Raw genomic sequence first — 14623 nt, forward strand, 5'->3', positions numbered from 1 at the left:
GTACAAAAAGCGCGACTACATGTCTGTATATATATGTCGATTGTTTCTCTACAGCCCGCACACAATCCATGTCCAAGATAACGAATACATCTCTACTTTCCATGATCGAGTTCAAGATATGCTAGATATATTTACGTTACATGGCGCCATTTACCTCGCGGCGAGGGGAACCGCATGTTTCGTTCAGGCCAGAATAAATCGGGCTTGGTTTATCGATAGAAGTGGGTCTCAATGCTTGGTTCTGTCTTCAGCCAATCGGAGGTCCGGATAAGACCGCGTTGCTCGACCAATCATCTTCAGTAACACACCTGTGCGCTGGGAGGAAAATTCAAGCGATGCTGAAATGGAGGGGGGAACAGGTACAGCAGCCCATTGAGACAAAGAGTGTGTGGATTGGAATTATTTTGCCACCAATCGAGCGATGGGTCGAGCGATTGCCCATCCCACGCGGGGTCGGTAGGGCAGATTAGGGAAATCAGCATGCACCACAGCCGGGGTGGAGGCCAGTCTTTGGAGTTGTCGAGCATGATGTATAGAATATACTTCTTTGGATGTCCGTCGGAATGAACCGAATCTGAAGGGTGTTACTATTTTCCGGGGTGATTTCCATTTGTCTTCGATGCGATGGCGGATAAGGCGTTATCTGTTATCACAATGGCAACATGCAGCACCGAACCTATTGCAACGCTATAATTAAAATACGAGTAAATTCATATTTCCGAGCTGCACAGCGAGTCATGATTTGCCGGGATCGAGTTCTTTGTCGTCTTGTGATGGTGGGACAATTGATGTCTGTGGTGGTATTGGCGATGATAACGTGCTCAAGACGAATATCAGACCAATCAAGCCAAAGGGTAACAATTTTTCATCCATGCAACTCCTTGGAGTATCGACGATACTACCCAACAGGAACTGCTCTTTATTAACAGGACTTTGTCATAGATCTGTATTGGCCTCATCGAACTTCCAAATATAGGTTGTATCACATCTTGTTCAAAGTCGGAGTTCTAGCAGTATGAAAATATATATCACGCTGGTGATGACTGGGAAATTAAGTATATAATGGGATGTTTTTGATAATCTAAGTACATTTCTGAGGGAACGACATAGACATTATACCAATGAAAATTCCAATATTCAAATTGATCAGAATACAAACGGGCAGTTTGATGCCAGATATCCAATGCGTCACAGTTCGAGGGATGGCCTCTGACAACTGAATGAGACCTACCCCAACCACATCTCCATAGTTCTATTGATCTAGCGAATAGAAATTTTTTGTCTAAAAAAGTTTCTTTAAATAAAGCAGAAAAAAAAAACATTCATCGTAGATTGTTATTGTCACTGTAAATATCCGGCTGATCGGCATACACCGATCAAATGATCAACGGCAGCCTATTTTTACCCACGACTTTACTATGTAAAGGCAGAGATCAAGCTGCCAGGTATATAAGTAAATTATAATTCAAATCTATTGCTCAGGCTATTAAGGGTGGTGATTGAATTGAATTGATTATGGTGGAACAAGATGTGACGTCGAATATATACAGGGGTAAGATGATAGTTTACAGAGTACAAAAGACAGATCATGTATTTACTGTGTTAATTGTAGTTCCAATATGTGCTTGTGGAATAGATATACTCGGATGAGAGAGATAACATGTAAATGTCCATCAATGCTCATCTCTAACGAATGGTTTATTATAAGGCAATCATGAATGCACAGACGGCAACAACAGCGCCAAAGGTGGAGCCAGAAAGGCTGGCGGCAGAGTTGGCTGCGAGAGCAGAAGATGAAGAGGAAGCCCCCGAGCCAGTGGACGAAGAAGCGCCAGAGCCACCGGCAGGGCTTCCGACCTTGGTCGACGAGGCACCAGAGGCGCTACCGGACTTGGTAGCAAAGGGAAAAGCACCGGTGGAGGTGGAGTTACGGTATCCAGCGGTGGTCGAGTTCAGGTAGCCACCCCGAGTGGAGTTGAACGAGTTGCCCATTCCTTTGCCAGCGCTGAAGGTAGGCTTGGAGGCACCGACGCGAGTACTAGAAGCAGTGGACGAAGGGGTGGCAGAGGCAGATCCAGAGGCAGATCCAGAGGCAGATCCAGAGGCAGATCCAGAGGCAGATCCAGAGGCAGATCCAGAGGCAGATCCAGAAGCAGTGCTAGAGACAGCAACAGAGTCGGATGCAGTCGAGGACGAAGCTGAAGTGCTGCTCGACTTGGACGAGGTAGAATCACCAGGGCAGGTCAAGTTGAACAAGGGACTAGTGGACAGAGTGCTACCGACGACGCCGAAGCTGGGGTTGGGAGTCGAAGGGTTGGCATCTTGGAGGATGTACCACCACGTGTTGGTCTCACCGAACAATGGGCAGCCAACCTCGTCCCAGTATGTTTTGGCGTTTTCAGGCGAGGCCACGGCGAGGTTCTGGGTGTCCCCACTGACCGGCCATCCAGTTTCGGTGATCCAGACTTCCTTGTCGCCAGCAGCCGCCTTGGTCTTGGCCACGGACTCGTCGAACAAGGCCTTTGCATCGGAGATGGAGTTGGACATGGAGCTCTGGTAGTAAGGGTAGCCGTCAAAACCGAGCCAGTCGACGGCATCGATGGCAGCCGAGTTGGAGCCGTTGGTCCATGCCGTCCAGGTGTCGACATGGCCAATCGATGCGCCACTCAAGCTGGTGCCGGCAATGGCCGATCGGACCTCCTTGATGTATGAGACGAGCTCCTCGGGGCCAATTCCCACGCCGGCGTCGACCTGGGCGCCTTCCTGGGAGTTGCGGTAGAGATCCTCGCTGCCAACCGAGATACCGACTACCAGCTTGGTGAAGGATTCTCCGTACTGGCTGATGGCCGACTTGAGCGCAGCCAGCTCGTTGTCCATGCCTCCACCCGAGGCCCAGAGACCGAGGAGGAGGGAAGTTTCTTCGGCGATGGCGGCGGGGATGGCGGAAATGGGGGTGTTGGTGGTGCCACCTTGCTGGACGGGGTCAGCGGATGAGCGTGAGCTGCGTGATGGAATGACTTACAATCATGGTGTACAGTCTGGCGCTGTTGAAGCCAGAAGTGCCCACCAGCTTCTTTGCCGTTGCGAATTGCGATTGGAAATCCGACTGCTGCATGGAGCTGCCATCCGACTTGGCTGCGCCATAGTTGAAGCCCTTGTAGGCGGCCTCGGAGGTCGCGAGGGACAGGGCGAATGCAAGGAGATGCGAGAGGTGCATTGTAACGAAGGAATGAGTGTAGAATTAAAAGAATGTATAGCACGAAAGGAACAACAGCAAAACGAATGTAGAGAATGGGCGAAAAAAGAGAATTTGACCGGCAAGAAAATGAGCAGGAGAAGCGAATAAAAGAGATCAGGGCAGGCGAATCTAGACTCGGACAGACCATCGGATATCAGGCCTAAAGATAGATCGGGGGAAGCCCTAATGCCAAATCGGGACGGCAAGGGCTGGGTCCACAGGGGGATAGACCAATCATATCAGGGCTCGGGACAATGCACACGATCTGCAAAATCATTGACAGCAGAATGTCAGACTATGAAAGCTTGGTCTTTTAGACTGGGCTAGTCCTGCTCGAATTGATTGTCAATTACAATTAATATGACTTGTTTCACTCATCAGGTACGCAAATAGATCCCCCTTTTATTTCATTTTCAGGAGACACTGCGATTGGTGGCGAATGACCCCTAAATATAGCAAATTAAGCGACGCCCGATATCCGGCACCGAACAGACTTTTCAGGGGAAGAAATTTTTGGAAACATGGTTGACAATTCAGGGACTGCACTTTGTACCAGTAAAGTGTAGAGGCAATGGAATTGATTGGCGGGAATTATCGGCGTCAATGGAGGGCAGATGGAAATGTCGGCAGCATTCGAAAGTGGCACAATTAGGGACTTCCATACCGAGGATTGAGTAGATGGCAGCATACAGTATAATATCTCATCGTTGTGGTAATCTAAATTGTGGCTTTGACAGTGAAAGCGAAATCTCTATTGGCAGTCTTTAAGGACCAGGGACATCAATGTCTATGCCGAGGGCCATTATTTTAGGATTGGTGCACATTGGTAGCTGGCTCCTTGTTTGCTCGCTAAGCCCTTTGCATAATATTGTCCAAGGGAAAAGGTCGTCAAGAGTGAGATCTATGGAGTTGTCCGTCACATCGAGAGATCCCGTGGGTGCCATACTGAGCTTCCCATGTTGATCCGCAACTAATGCGTATTTTTGCCACAACGTTGGTGTCATAAACATCAACAGCCGGCGATCCGCCGGGATATTGAAATACGAGGTGCAAGATTTCCCAATGTGATCCTCGACATCACGGAGAAATCGCTGATTGCTGTCCTTGAGCTACCCAAAGCCTTGGCCAACAGTATGGTGAAGATGCTGGATGGTCCCATTGACATCACCATTCGCTCCACGGTTTACAAGAAGGTGGCCGGCGCTGAGATGAGTGTCTTGGACCTGGTTTGTCTGGTTGCAGCTATCCTGGCCAATGTCATCTTCAAGATGGCGACCAACCGTGAGCTATTCCCGGACAATGCCAACATGAATGCTCTCATTACCGCGAAGGATTTTGAGACATTGAAGAACCTCTTGACGTCGTCCAACGCGGACATTGCGGCCCAGGGCTTGACACAAGTAGCGACGATGTTGGATTGGGAGCGACGCTCGTGTCGGAGCTCTTCAGTACACTGGGTGTCTTCACATCCAAGGAGATTCTCAGCCCAGAAATTGCAGACCCAATATTTTCTGCTGCGATTGTTCTCCTGGCCATCGGGCTGAAGGCAGCGACTGGCGGAGTGATTGCAGCAGGAAACTAGTGAGCAAGTCATAGAGAAAGCCATAGTATTATTATTAATTGAATGAAATACGCATTTGGCATCTATGTCGAACGTTAAATCTCCTTCTGGCTACCCTTGACGTACTGGTCAAACCATACCACAGCCTGGCTGAATGCTTGCTCTTTGGCAAACCTCTGCCGTGGCTTGCACAGATCGCATCGCACAGCAAAGCCGTGCTCGACGTCTGAAAACATGTTGAACTGGTAGTGGACGTCCAATTGGTCCAGGATTTCCTCGCTCTCGTGGCGCTTTACGGTGGTGAAGACAAAGTCCCGGACTATACTTGTCAAAATGAATCATCGGGAGGAATGATAGACTCACCAGCAGCAGCAATGCTCAATGGTCCTTGGATCGTCTTGAGTTCATCCGCCTCCACCATCGTTGGGTGTGCGATGAAACCCACATCAAGTTTTCCAGGCTTCAGATAGTGACAGACATACTTACCACCGAAACAGTATCCTACTCCTCCAATCCGCTTGCATCCGAGGTTTTCGCGCATCTCTTTGAGCACAGCATCGATGATGGGTTCAGTCTGAGGGGGCAAGTGGTTCTTCACCCACTCCATGATGTTGAAGCCTTCAGGGCGGTTGAGCGGTACAGTATCACCAGTGAACAGATCCGGCATGACGACAAAGTATCCTTTCGAGGCAAATTGGTCTGCGATCAGTTGTGCATTGATGAATTTATGGCCGATTACATCAGTGAGGACGAGAATGGCATTGTCAGTCGACCCGTCGGGGGGATAGGCAACGTAGGCCGAGACTAGATCGTCAGTATATTACGAGTATATATGAAGGATACTTACTGCTTCCAATGTCTTTGATCTCGCCTTTGGCTTTGCCTTCGTGGAGAGAGCCGACGGTGCAGCATTGCGTGAGGTTGTTCGAAGTCATTTTGAAGAGGAGGCTTGATGGGAATATGTTGGGCAGACTGTTATTCTGGTATGGAATACTATATGGAAATACTTCATATCACAGATACCCTCGGCTTATATATTCTCATCGAAAGGAAATACGGAGTTAGGAAGTGAGATGTATAACCCCGCTAAGTCCGCAAAGGAAGCTTGAATTGGGGCCAAAACACCGAATGTCAGACTGGATGAAACCAGGGTGGCTATCCAATCAACTAGTCCAATCAGATACGTGAGTCCGTATGTGGAAAAATCGTCTCGGAGATAGCCGATGATAGACAGTTCTCTGCCTGAGTAGCCACTACGGTTAGTCCAGAAAGTTTGGGTTGTCTTCGTAGTCTGGCGAGGCATGAGAACATATTCATTTTTTGAAGGCGACGTTGGACGAAACAGCAGAACGCCCGGTGACAAGAAAACGAAACATTGTCTTTGGTACAATCTGGCCAACTATGTACATCGTCATCGTAGCAATACATAAAACCGATATCAGAAAGGTTATAATGGTTGTCATTCTACTATCTCCACTCTGTCGCATTGGCGGTGCTAATCGCGATGTCATTTCGCTCCGGAATCATGTCGCATTCGTCATTCGAGACTTTCGGTTTTTCGCAAGGGCCATGTTGCTTCAGGATAGTAGAATGACGCCGGCTTTCATCGAGAGTTGCGATGGGAAGTTGGATATAGGATGATGGTCGCAATGGGGAGTCTGATGGCCAGATCATACGGGAGTTCCTTTGTCAGTCTTTTGGGCTGTTGGAATGTCGCTTTCGGACAGATCGTCGGCAACGGCTTCGGTGATGGGGCCAGTGTAGACGAATTTGCCACGGATGTACCAGTAGATCATGGAGAAGAAGAGGACGGCCACGAGGAAGACGCAGGCGTAGTTCATCTAAGTTGATGTCAGTAGAGACAGGAGATGAGGGAGTGATACATACACTGTTGGCAGAAACCGGCATTGCAGTGGGCAGCACGAAGATGACACTGACAAACAGCGTCCACAAGCAAGCCCAGATGTTGACAATCGTGCTGAATGGACCCATGTGCCATGGTCCTGGCTGGAACTTGCCAAAGAACAGCTTGCACAAGACGGGGATGCAGTAACTCCAGTCAAGAGCAATGGAACAGACGGTGAAGACACCCGAAATGGCAGCATACGACCCCAATCCGATTAGGTTGATGGCGATGCAGAAGAAGACGGAGATCCAAACAGCGTACAGAGGAGTGCCTGTCCAAGGAGTGACTCTGGTCCAGACATTGGAGAACGGCACCAGACGGTCTCGCGAAAAGGCAAACACAGTACGTCCCAGAGACTGCATCGCCGTGAAGGTGACAAACTTGATGATGATCAATCCAGCGATCGTGAAGAACATGCCACCCCCCTTGCCCAGGCTGTTGTAGAAGATCTGCGCGACCGGCTGGTCGATGGGCGACTCGAGGATGTCGTTGGGATTGCCCATGCAGAAGCACAGGACGATGTTGAACAGAAAGCCAGCAACATAGGTAAACAGCATCGCAAGGGAGATGGCCCACGGTGCTTTCCTCTCAGGATCGCTCATTTCCTCGGTGATGTGCGCCGTGGCGTCGTAGTCGGTCATGGTCCAGCTGACAGACAAGAAGCCAAACAACCAGCTGAAGCCAATGGGTTTCCAGCCACTCGTGGATTCGACATGTGTAAAGACATACTCGGCTGAATGCTTGTCTTTGGTCATGACCAGCAGGGCAATGGCGCACGAGACGAGGACGCAGACGTGGAAGATGACATACATCTTGGTCATCTTTTCCATCCAGTAGGTCGACAGCGAGTTGGCACAGCCGGTGATGATTGTCAGCGCAGCCATGACGCCCACGGTGGTGTTGGTGTCGATCTCGTACTTGAAGTCTCTGCTCATCGAGACGGCAGCCAGCAGCATCTCAGCAGCCCCGTATTCGGACGAGGCGACACCGGCAACCTGGCCGAGGAGATTGAGCCATCCAGTCAGCCTGCGAGGTTAGATAATTATCGCGATGAGGATAGAGAGTACTGACCAACTGATGGAGGCAACCCAACTGTCGGGTGCCAGTCGGGAAATGGTAAAGTACAAACCACCAGACGTGGGATACGCAGAAACCAGCTCAGAAATAGAACTCTATACAATCAACATCCACCGTTGCATATTATACTACTATGGGATACTCACTGCAATGCACATGCAGCCAGCGCCCGATACAAACCAACACCAGACCACGGCACTGCTGCCTCCTGCTTCTAACGGGTAGGACATGGTGGTCATAACCGTCGAGAATAGCCCACTGATACTGACTGCGAACGAGAAGGTCGCCAGGTATCCGAATTCTCGCTTGAACACCGGGTTATATCCAAACTTGGTTGCCAGCTCAGAATCCTCTTGCACCATATCACCGACGAACATCTTCTGGTGTTGGCCATCGGGACCGGCGATTTCGATCTTTCTATCATCATGCTGGCGCTGTCGGAGGACGTTGGCTTGCGAATAATCGGTCGGGGTGATTGCAGCCATCTTGGGCAGACTGAAGAGGGACAGAGAGGATAAGATGATGAAAACACACAAAAAAAAAAAAAAAAAAACCGAGTATAAATGGAGCACAACGAAAATGAACAGCGGCGGGCTGCGAGTGACGCGGCCATTTGGAACAGCCTTTTATCGGACGGGATAGATTGACTGTATCCGGTTCAGGAGGGATTTAGATAGTATCACAGCCTGTCATTAGATGCAGCAGCGACCATGTGGGCATCTAGTTCTCTCATCTCATGAAATCCATAGACTGCGAAAAGCTTCAGTGCGATGGGTGCTGTGATTGGCGGAGAGACACCGAGTCGATTGAACAAGTCTCAAAGATAGCAATATCAGAGAAATCAGCTCGAAGAGAGCGGTCTTTTTGTCCCTGTCAGGGCAACAAATCCACGATAAACAAGAATAACCCGAAATCGGGATAGACCCCGGTTAAGCTTATCCGTCTGTAACAAGATAAGCAGCATTATCGACATTGACTGGGATTATGATTGGATGTTATTATCATCGTGATAGCTCTGATAACTATCAGTTTGGATCATGCTAAGAGTCTAGCCCACGGGAGTAGACCTTTGAGCCCAAAGGATACAGAATAAAGTAATGGCATAATTATAGCGCCGTGATAATGAACATAATTTAAAGATACATTACTTATAGAGTTATTAATTACTATTATGCAGGTTTATTATGGTTGGTAGACGCCATGATGTTTTGTAAAAGTAGACAGACGTCATTCTATACTTTTTTAATTACTAGTACATGTTGATTGCATTGAGATGTTAGTCAAATCCAGAATAAAGACTTTATGAATGTATAATTATTCAATATCATTTCAATGTCGATAAATATAGAAATGCCACGTTGAGCAAAATACTCTGTCTTGATTGGTCACTTTGAGAGCAACTCTCGTATTCCCTACAACTCATCCATAAATACTCCTCCATTATCCAACTTCACCACTGCTCAACATCAGAAAACAAGCAAACAGCCATGTCAGCTGCACAGAATGCTCTCGCTCTTTATTTCCGCAATCTGCACATTCCTGGTCAACCCCTCGTCCTCACCAACGTGTACGATGCAGCCACGGCGTCCCTGATCGCGAGTCATCCCTCGACAAAAGCCATCGCCACTGCTAGCTACGCTATCGCCGCTTCTCAAGGCGTAAATGATAGCAATTTAACACGGTCACAGAATCTGGCTACGGTTCGCTCGATTGCAGCTGCCTTGAAGCCATCCGACACACAGGATTCTCTGCCCAGCTTTCCTTTGACGGTTGATGTCCAGGATGGCTACGATGACATTGCTGAGACCATCAAACAATTGATACAGCTAGGTGCTGTTGGGTGCAACCTCGAAGATCTCGACAACAGAACCGGTCAACTCCGTCCTCTCCCGGATGCCATTCGACGGATCAAACAAGCACTCCAAACTGCAACGGAACTCGGTGTGCCTGACTTCGTGATAAACGCACGAACCGACGTCCTCGATATTGGTGTAAATGGCCAGAGAGGAACAATCGAAGATGCGATCGAGAGAGGAAAAGCATTTCTGCATGCCGGCGCGACCACCGTCTTTGTATGGGGTGGAGCAGGAGGACGAGGGGTGTCGAAGGAAGAAGTAAAGCAGCTGGTCGTAGCACTTGAAGGAAAGCTGAACGTCAAGATGGTTCTGAAACATGGATTCCTGACGGTTCCAGAGTTGAGAGAAATCGGAGTGGCCAGAATCAGCGTTGGGCCTGAATTGTATCGAGCTGCGATGCGCTCGTTTAAAGAGACAGCAGATGCAGTCTTGGATGGATGTATTTAAGAATATATCCATGTTTATATACATGTAGGGCCATTGATGTGCTTCAATATAATAAACATCACACTATACAGTCGGCCTCCCACTCCTTATACTTGAACGGCTCCTGTCCAAAATTGCCCCAAACCGTCGTTGAGCCATCGTGCAGACCAAGAGCTGGGAAGAGGCGGCCTTTGACTTCTTCGAATGCGTTGCCTAAAGATGGTCAGTACAGAAGGCAATAGATATGAATTGGGAGTAGATATACCTAGACGAATGCCATTTCGTGTATAGAAGATAATTCCCGTGACAAAGTCCACACCACACCCAATCGTGTCTCCAGGTCCATATGATTCTGCATAATCTTGACCTTCGCCGCAGTCATGGAGATAATGATAAGCTCTTCCATCGTCGCCATGGTATCCCCATGTTGGTGCTTCGGCGTTGTTCCATCCCGGCATCTTGTCCAACTGGGCGTACTTGTCGCAGTATCCAATTGCTACCGCACTATAGACAATTGTGAATGACTACCCTATATTGATGAGAATGAAACTTACGGATTAGGAACATTGCTCTCCAGAATGGTCACCTCGTAGTAATACCCTTTACTCCCAGCGGGAACGGAGTGATCGGCTCTAGCAACCATCGGCTCTGTGGGTGATTCAGAAATAGGCTCTATCTCCATGTCAGTCACGCTACATGCTCTGTTGATCTTACATACCGCCTGGATTGAAATCTGATAATTGCACACCATTTTCGGAGATAGTGAGCTGTTCATGTTTGTCCGCAGCGCTCCAGCAGCTTGGTGGATGACCCAAGAGAAATTGACCGGACTGAGAAGTAGCCAACACGTTTCTGCTATCATTCTTGGAAAGCAGCGATATGATATCGTCATTTCCCTCTTGAATGGCCAGAGCCAGAGGTGTCCAAGCGTGACAATCCACACCGTTTACAAGGCTTGCCAACTCGCTGCACATCGCCTTACACCCAACGGTGACGGCCAAATCCAAAATCTCTGGCTGCCGTGTGAGGTCAGGCACCGTTTCATTAAACACTTTGAGTGTTTCTACAAAGCGTGGTTTGCCTGTCTCGTCTGCTCTCTTCCAGGCTCGCAACGCCAAATGGACTGGCGTCTTGTATTCATGAATGCGAGCTGTAGGATCGGGGTCGTGCAGGAGAAGGAGTTTGACAGTCTCAACACAGCCATGAAAGGCAGCGCAGTGTAGAGGTGTAGAATCATCTTGGCTCCGCTGACGGCACATCCGGGGCGCATCTCCGGCATCAATCAACAGTCGGGCTGCGATCGGGCTGCTGCTCATGGCGGCTAGATGCAGGGGAGTGTTGCCAGATGTGTTTTTCGTATACAGACAGTCCAGGTTCAGGCCTTTGGCCTTGTATACAGACAGGAGGTATGAGAGTATCTCTGCCTGGTCCTTGGAAACAGCGGTAAAAACAGGGTTTTGTTGGCTTTCATCGCGCATATTAACGTCTGCACCTCTATTGACAAGCAGCTGTACCATGCCCAAGTTACCTTTGAAGACAGCGAGGTGCAAAGCAGTTATCCCGAAGGGGGTTTCGACTTGGTTGATATCCGCACCGCGAGACAACAGAAGACGGGCACCTTCTACGTTATCCGCAATGTTTGCACAGTGTAAAGGTGTCCAGCCTTTGTTATTCTGAACATTCACGTCTGCTTGATGATCCAGCAGTAATTGGGCAACGGCTAGATGATTGGCTAGTCTAAATACACCATGAATCGGTGTCTGTCCGCTTTCATCCCGGACGTTGGCATTTGCGCCATGCTTCAGCAACGCCTGACACATTCCCAGACTGCCTCTATCCACCGCGTAGTGCAGACAGGTCCGGCCAGATGAGTCGCGTAGATCGGGATTTGCACCCTTGCTGAGCAGGTACTCGACCATCGCAGGCGTGGGATAGGGCGAGTTCACCAGGGTAATGAGAGGGCTATCGGCCACCACAGGACCCTGGAGATTGGGATTCGCGCCAGCTTCAATGAGCAGTTCCATGCCCTGGTAATCGCCGTCTCCAGTGCAGCAGAAATGGAGAGGAGTATTGTTTCCCTCGTTGGCCATGTTGACATCAACTTCCTGACTGAGATACCTCTTTAAAAGACCAACCACTCCATACCGGGCAGCAATGTGCAACGGCTGGTCTGGCTGCTCGAACTTCCTCCACGGATGCGCCTTCTTCAGCCAGTTTTGATACACCTGCGAATCTGGTTGCATGAATCTCTCCACACTGTCATATATTGCGTCAAATCTGTCGACAATATCCTCATCCCGCGCTTCCTCCGGCCATACGAGCTCGGCGGATCGAACATGGTACGCCCAATGCAGTATTTCATATCGTACATCTTTGTATTCATCTTCTGTATCGCGACCCTCGATAGGCTGGTCTTGCACCTCGTTGTCGCATAAGAATTTCTTTTGAAAGCGGGGGCAGTTCAAGTGTCGCAGAAGCATTTCTGCCATCAGTAAGTGGCCGTACTTTGGAGCAGCCTGGACGGTGGAGTTCTTGACAAAACGGTCTGCACAATCTGGACAGCGCAGATCCTGTTTGTCAAGATGGACTTCATCTTCGGCAATAAAGCCTCGGATAGAGTTGTGTTGCAGTTCGACCGTTCCTTCTCCAACCTTCAGGAAATCCCGACCTATTTTGATCAAGTCATTGATGGCCTCACTTTCACGATCTTTGCGATCTTCCATATCATCCACTGACACGTCCTCTGCGTCCGACTGTTCGTCTTCGTCATATACATTCTCCAGCTCGTCAAAGATAGGCGACAGGCCCATCTGCCCTACTCCGCATGTCAGCCATCGGAGAACCACAAGAAGCTTTTCTCGCGAATCCGCATCCAGGTGCTCGATGCTTTGCCGGTAGAGGTGGTTCATGCCTCGTGGAAGCTCGCCCATCAGCTTCTTGAATGGGGGTCCTTTCGCTTTCAGACTTGTGACGACCACTTTTGCATCTAGCCTGAATTAGCTTATTGTTATTTATTCTAAAATAATGGCCATACATCGGAATATTCCCTCCGAGCTCTTCGCAATGGCTGCACTAGCTTCGTCTTTTTCTTTTCGCTTCCAACTGCGGAGGTATCCTTTCAACGACCCAGACACATATGAGCGGATGTCCGCTTCGGTCCTCGACTCATCAATGGCAATCTTGGGGACATAATACAGCGATTCGTGAAGATCTGGTTCCGGGCGACTCGATATCAGCACTTTGATATTGCTTCCAGACTGGGGAAGATCTTTCAATGCATCCAGGAAGCCAGTCTGCTTCCAGTCAGAGCATTCATCGATTGCATCGACAACCACGTAAATTCTCGAATCCAGAACCTTCGCAAGGTCTTTCAGCATTGGTCTGAGAACAGTGGAGAGAGGGGCTAGTGAAGCATTCGTTTTCGCTGATTCCGGTAGTCTTTTCCTAGCATCCTGCACGATCTTGATCATCTTTTCTTGTTTCTCTACTGTTCCTGCTTTCTGTATCTGGCTTTCGACAGTGCAAAACAGCTGTCTGAGGAGGTGCAGCATGATCTTGGAGCCACGCGAGGTTGCCTCATCGCCAGCTTTGCAGAAGAAGTAAACCAAGAGCGCTGGCTGGTCACTCTGGAGGATGTCGTTCTCCACGTATTTAATGATAGAGGAAATTAGGATGGACTTGCCAAAGCCTCCATCACCTCGCAGCCAGAGAAGACTCGGTTCTGGCTTGTTTCTCCAGTGGTCAAACTCGCGGGCCTCGTCGGGGTTGTAAATCCACTGGCACGTATTGGGGTATCTTTCGTTCAGATTAGCACTGTATTGCGTCGCGTGGACATCCAATCCAGCGGTCGTTCCAGTAGACAACCATTCCCGTTGGGCTTTAAAGAGAGCCTGTATCTTGTCGCGAGCATGGTCATCGATAATCGTATTCTGGTTTGTTTCAATCCTCTGCACTGTCGGAACGACCGTCTCCTCGATGGTATTATAAAGCTCATGCACGACGGTGGCATCCTGTTGGAGTCCCTTCAAAACACTCAACGCCACCTCCCTGAAGGCGATGCCCTCGATGCGCATGAGACTGTCTCGCATGCCTTGAATCTCACTTACGGTCGACTCCAGCTCCTTCGATCGCCCACCGAACATGATAGACCCGACACGAATCACCTTGGTATGGCCAAAATACTCGCGTGTCTGATATCCGAATCGCAGAACAACGGCGTAGATCTTCGGGATTGGATCCAGGACTTTCTCGCGGAAATTCGTCGCAAGAGCAACCTCGCCGGCATAGCGCTTGATGTATGCCTCGCAAATGAAGATGACATCGGAAACATCGTCCACGGCGCCGATGAGGAATTCGCATGCCTCGGCATCCTGCAGAAAACCGGCGAAGATCATGCGAAAGGCGCACCAGACAATGGAGACTGTTTCCGGTGCGGTCTTCATCGCCACGTCGCCGACTTGGAGAATTAACTCGAGGCGTTTCAAGACACGGCCCAGTTTAATTTCAACGGGCTTGCCGGCGATCTTGCCAGAGTGATCCGTGTACTGGGTAGAGGCCTT

At 49.4% G+C, this 14623-nt stretch overlaps 7 protein-coding genes across 7 annotated transcripts; 3 read left to right on the forward strand and 4 right to left on the reverse strand.

Moving 5' to 3' along the window:
* Window positions 1–491: 491 nt before the first annotated feature.
* Window positions 492–977, forward strand: ASPWEDRAFT_188625 (uncharacterized protein). Its single transcript, XM_040832237.1, has one exon. It carries the CDS (start codon window positions 663–665, stop codon window positions 924–926), a length of 264 nt encoding a protein of 87 aa, XP_040693661.1. The 5' UTR covers window positions 492–662; the 3' UTR covers window positions 927–977.
* Window positions 978–1520: 543 nt separating this feature from the next.
* On the reverse strand, window positions 1521–3508 carry bgt2 (GPI-anchored beta-1,3-endoglucanase EglC). The gene is made up of 2 exons (XM_040838700.1): window positions 3023–3508; window positions 1521–2973 (listed from the first exon to the last, which is right to left on the reverse strand). Exons 1-2 carry the CDS (start codon window positions 3215–3217, stop codon window positions 1702–1704), a joined length of 1467 nt encoding a protein of 488 aa, XP_040693662.1. The 5' UTR covers window positions 3218–3508; the 3' UTR covers window positions 1521–1701.
* Window positions 3509–4371: 863 nt separating this feature from the next.
* Window positions 4372–4782, forward strand: ASPWEDRAFT_166074 (uncharacterized protein; the record flags this gene model as incomplete). The annotated part of the gene is made up of 1 exon (XM_040829928.1): window positions 4372–4782. The coding sequence occupies one exon, from the start codon at window positions 4372–4374 to the stop codon at window positions 4780–4782; it is 411 nt and encodes a 136-aa protein (XP_040693663.1).
* A 58-nt stretch (window positions 4783–4840) lies between these two features.
* Window positions 4841–5772, reverse strand: ASPWEDRAFT_177909 (uncharacterized protein). Its single transcript, XM_040831745.1, has 3 exons — window positions 5647–5772; window positions 5163–5603; window positions 4841–5118 (listed from the first exon to the last, which is right to left on the reverse strand). The coding sequence occupies exons 1-3, from the start codon at window positions 5732–5734 to the stop codon at window positions 4895–4897; spliced, it is 753 nt and encodes a 250-aa protein (XP_040693664.1). The 5' UTR covers window positions 5735–5772; the 3' UTR covers window positions 4841–4894.
* Window positions 5773–6469: 697 nt separating this feature from the next.
* Window positions 6470–8247, reverse strand: ASPWEDRAFT_144344 (uncharacterized protein; the record flags this gene model as incomplete). Its single annotated transcript, XM_040829464.1, has 4 exons — window positions 7929–8247; window positions 7777–7877; window positions 6687–7731; window positions 6470–6640 (listed from the first exon to the last, which is right to left on the reverse strand). Exons 1-4 carry the CDS (start codon window positions 8157–8159, stop codon window positions 6470–6472), a joined length of 1548 nt encoding a protein of 515 aa, XP_040693665.1. The 5' UTR covers window positions 8160–8247.
* Window positions 8248–9269: 1022 nt separating this feature from the next.
* On the forward strand, window positions 9270–10085 carry ASPWEDRAFT_46957 (isocitrate lyase/PEP mutase family protein; the record flags this gene model as incomplete). The annotated part of the gene is made up of 1 exon (XM_040836874.1): window positions 9270–10085. The coding sequence occupies one exon, from the start codon at window positions 9270–9272 to the stop codon at window positions 10083–10085; it is 816 nt and encodes a 271-aa protein (XP_040693666.1).
* Window positions 10086–11602: 1517 nt separating this feature from the next.
* ASPWEDRAFT_96810 (ankyrin repeat domain-containing protein) lies at window positions 11603–12226 on the reverse strand (the record flags this gene model as incomplete). The annotated part of the gene is made up of 1 exon (XM_040839615.1): window positions 11603–12226. A coding segment is annotated over one exon (624 nt), but the record flags the coding sequence as incomplete, so codon positions are not given.
* Between the last annotated feature and the right edge of the window lie 2397 nt (window positions 12227–14623).

The sequence above is a fragment of the Aspergillus wentii genome (assembly GCF_001890725.1).
Source record: "Aspergillus wentii DTO 134E9 unplaced genomic scaffold ASPWEscaffold_1, whole genome shotgun sequence".
Classification (NCBI taxonomy): Eukaryota; Fungi; Ascomycota; class Eurotiomycetes; order Eurotiales; family Aspergillaceae; genus Aspergillus; species Aspergillus wentii.

Excerpts from the sequence above, each read along its gene's own strand:
- bgt2 (XM_040838700.1), bottom strand. The coding sequence starts at position 3,217 with ATGCACCTCTCGCATCTCCTTGCATTCGCCCTGTCCCTCGCGACCTCC. Across the intron at positions 2,974-3,022 it reads CCAGACTGTACACCATGATT|CAAGGTGGCACCACCAACAC; the intron begins GTAAGTCATTCC and ends GACCCCGTCCAG.
- ASPWEDRAFT_188625 (XM_040832237.1), top strand. The coding sequence starts at position 663 with ATGCAGCACCGAACCTATTGCAACGCTATAATTAAAATACGAGTAAAT.
- ASPWEDRAFT_177909 (XM_040831745.1), bottom strand. The coding sequence starts at position 5,734 with ATGACTTCGAACAACCTCACGCAATGCTGCACCGTCGGCTCTCTCCAC. Across the intron at positions 5,604-5,646 it reads GATCAAAGACATTGGAAGCA|TCTCGGCCTACGTTGCCTAT; the intron begins GTAAGTATCCTT and ends CTGACGATCTAG. Across the intron at positions 5,119-5,162 it reads ATTGAGCATTGCTGCTGCTG|TCCGGGACTTTGTCTTCACC; the intron begins GTGAGTCTATCA and ends TGACAAGTATAG.